This window comes from Molothrus ater, unplaced genomic scaffold (assembly GCF_012460135.2).
Source record: "Molothrus ater isolate BHLD 08-10-18 breed brown headed cowbird unplaced genomic scaffold, BPBGC_Mater_1.1 matUn_MA117, whole genome shotgun sequence".
Classification (NCBI taxonomy): domain Eukaryota; kingdom Metazoa; phylum Chordata; class Aves; order Passeriformes; family Icteridae; genus Molothrus; species Molothrus ater.
In genome coordinates, this window is record NW_023416571.1 from 105,039 (window position 1) to 108,145 (window position 3,107).

At 52.8% G+C, this 3,107-nt stretch overlaps 1 protein-coding gene across 1 annotated transcript; it reads right to left on the bottom strand.

Moving 5' to 3' along the window:
• Positions 1-346: 346 nt before the first annotated feature.
• Positions 347-1,279, bottom strand: LOC118701017 (olfactory receptor 14A16-like). The gene has a single exon (XM_036405591.2). The coding sequence runs from the start codon at positions 1,277-1,279 to the stop codon at positions 347-349; it is 933 nt and encodes a 310-aa protein (XP_036261484.2).
• Between the last annotated feature and the right edge of the window lie 1,828 nt (positions 1,280-3,107).

Below are 3,107 nucleotides of genomic sequence, written 5' to 3' on the forward strand. Positions count from 1 at the left end.
CTAGAGGCATATGTAGATGTGTATGCATAGCTTATTAATTTTCTGTAAAACTTTTGCCAGTTATATTGATACTAATAGCTTTGTTTTATTTAATATAATAAGTTATTGTGATGTAATCAATGACTTAAAATGATGTTTTCTTAAAAGTATATAAACTAGAGAACATGAAATATAAAAACATTTTCTTCTTTGACCCTAATAACGTGTGTGTAGGTCACATCCAATCTAACAGTATCAGACAAGATTAATAAAGTAAAACAAAGAAAAAGAACCTCCAAAATGAAACCAACAAGAAGTATCAAAAACAACTTTTATTACAAGTGATTTGCAGAAATTGGTCAGCAGTTTAATGTTTCCAAAACCATCCAGTCATCAGTGTCCACACTGCAGCCTTGAGCTCCTGGTTCCTCAGGCTGTAGATGAGGGGGTTCAGGGCTGGAGGCACCACCGAGTACAGAACTGACAGGGCCAGATCCAGGGATGGGGAGGACATGGAGGGGGGCTTCAGGTCAGAAAATATGCCAGTGCTGAGGAACAGGGAGACCACAGCCAGGTGAGGGAGGCAGGTGGAAAAGGCTTTGTGCCGTCCCTGCTCAGAGGGGATCCTCAGCACAGCCCTGAAAATCTGCACATAGGAGAAAACAATGAACACAAAACAGCCACAATCTAAAGAGACAGTAACAGCAAGTAACGCCAGTTCTCTGAGGTTTGAGTGTGAGCAGGAGATCTTGAGGATCTGTGGGATTTCACAGAAGAACTGGCCCAGGGCATTGCCATGGCACAGGGGCAGGGAAAATGTATTGGCTGTGAGCATGAGAGCATTGAGAAAGGCACTGGCCCAGGCAGCTGCTGCCATGTGGGCACAAGCTCTGCTGCCCAGGAGGGTCCCGTAGTGCAGGGGTTTGCAGATGGACACATAGCGGTCGTAGCACATGACGGTCAGGAGGAAATATTCTGCTGAGATGAAGAACACAAAGAAAAAGAGCTGAGCAGCACATCCAGTGTAGGAGATGTTGCTGGTGTTCCAGAGGGAATTGTGCATGGCTTTGGGGACAGTGGTGCAGATGGAGCCCAGGTCAGCGAGGGCCAGGTTGAGCAGGAAGAAGAACATGGGCGTGTGCAGGTGGTGGCTGCAGGCTACAGCGCTGATGATGAGGCCGTTGCCCAGGAGGGCAGCCAGGGAGATGCCCAGCAAGAGGCAGAAGTGCAGGAGCTGCAGCTGCCGCGTGTCTGCCAATGCCAGCAGGAGGAAGTGACTGATGGAGCTGCTGTTCGACATTTCTTCTGTCTTGGCATGGGGATCTGTAAGAAAAGTAATCATGAAATAGCTGGGTGTGGAGAGGACTTGAAATATCCCAGCACAGGCTGGGGGCACTTTCCCCCCACTGCCTGCCCAGGGCTCTGCTGCCTGGAGCTGTCCCTGCCAGCAGCTGCTTCCCTGTGCCCAGGGCTGGGCCCTGCCAGTGCTGCCAGAGCCCAGCCCAGCCCTGGGGGCTCAGCTCTGCCCTGCAGAGCCCTCCCAGCTCAGGCACTGCCCAGGGGCAGCTCTGGCTCTGCAGGCTCTGATGGCAATGTCAGAGCAACCCTGAGGAGAATGGAAAAGCAACAGTAAGGGGCCCTGTGGTCTTTTCTGTAACTGCCTGGTTTAAAAAGATCTGAGAAAAAACTTGGTTTTTTTTCTTAACCTGAACTGAGAGATGAATATATATGTGCCATTTTGCATCCAGGCAACCCAGAGCAGTAGAATAAAAAGCAGGATTTTCCCTTTCATGCAGCCCCTGTCTTGCTGTGCTCCCTATATAATCTCCTTGGAAATGTTCTGCAGTTCAATGCCCTGCTGGGAGCAGTCCTGAACAATGCAGCATCCTCCACAAAAGGAGAACACTTCCAAGCCTCACCAGCTGTCTCCTGCCACCCAGATCTTGTCCCCCAGTGCTGGGAGCAGCTGCCAGGGCTGGCTGAGAGCTGTCCCTGGCAGGCAGCAGAGTCCCTGCCCCAGCACAGCGCCCTGGGCTGCAGGACCCTGCTCTGCAGGACAGCCCTGGGCACCCCTGGCTGCTCTGCACAAGAGACAAGCAGAGAATGTACTCACAGGCTCTGCAGGCATTGGCATGTTCCAGCTTGAGGAGATGGCTCCAGGAGCTGCAGCTGCACTGTCCTGCAGCCAGAGGTTCCTGTGCCAAGGGCTGGCAGTGATTGTGCCCCAGGCACTTCTCAGCCCCTTCCCAGCCCTGACTGATTGAAGCTCTCTGTGCCTCTGGGCTGTGCCCAGGCTGGCTGCAGGCAGTGCCCCAGCCCTGCTGGGCTGGCAGAAGAGCTGCTCATCAAGAGAAATGTGCTTTTGAAGCTCTTCTTGGTGAGCAGGAGCTGCCTCTGTGCCAGGAGCCCAGCCCAGCTCAGCAGCACAGACACAGCACAAGGACTTTAATCAGCCTCTGGGGCTTTGTGCTCAGGCCCTGAACATCAGTCCCTGAGAGGGAGCTGAAGAAACCTCTGCAGAACTCCAAGGCAGAATCCAACTCCAAAGTTTCTTGGACTTTTAATGGGTCCCAGAGAGGGACACGACTGAGCAAGTGTCCCCAGGCCCCAGGCAGAGCAGAGAACTGCAGGCAGTGATGACAGGTGGGGACAAAGAGAAGCCAAGTCTTGGTGGCCTGGGGCACAGCAGGGTCTGTGCCACCAAGGGCTGGGAGGAGCCACCTTGTCCTGAGGCCCTGGGGCCTCCTGGCACAGCCCCAGCCAGGCTGGGCACTGTCAGCCCCTTGTGCTGCCCTCAGCATCCCCCCCTAGCCCACATCCCAGTGGCCTCAAGGATCTGCTGCAAGGAGTCCCTGGGGAGCCTTGCTCAGCAATGGCCCTGGGGGCTCCTTCATGCTCCCTGTAGGGACTGTAGGTTTTTCAAAGGACTTTGGCTTTGGCTTTTGCCTTGGAGTCTCTGAGAGGTTTGTGCAATCCTGGCCTCCAATTATCTGCTGTAATTAGTCCCTGGAGAGCTTTGTACTGACACTCAGTGGGGCTCATTAATGCCTTGAGATACTCAAGGTTTTTAAGGTATTTTATGGATTTAAGAATACTTTTAGGTACTTTTAAGGATTTCCCTTCCTACA

What these genes read in the sequence shown, in the direction of transcription:
- LOC118701017 (XM_036405591.2), bottom strand. Translation starts at nt 1,279, where the DNA reads ATGTCGAACAGCAGCTCCATCAGTCACTTCCTCCTGCTGGCATTGGCA.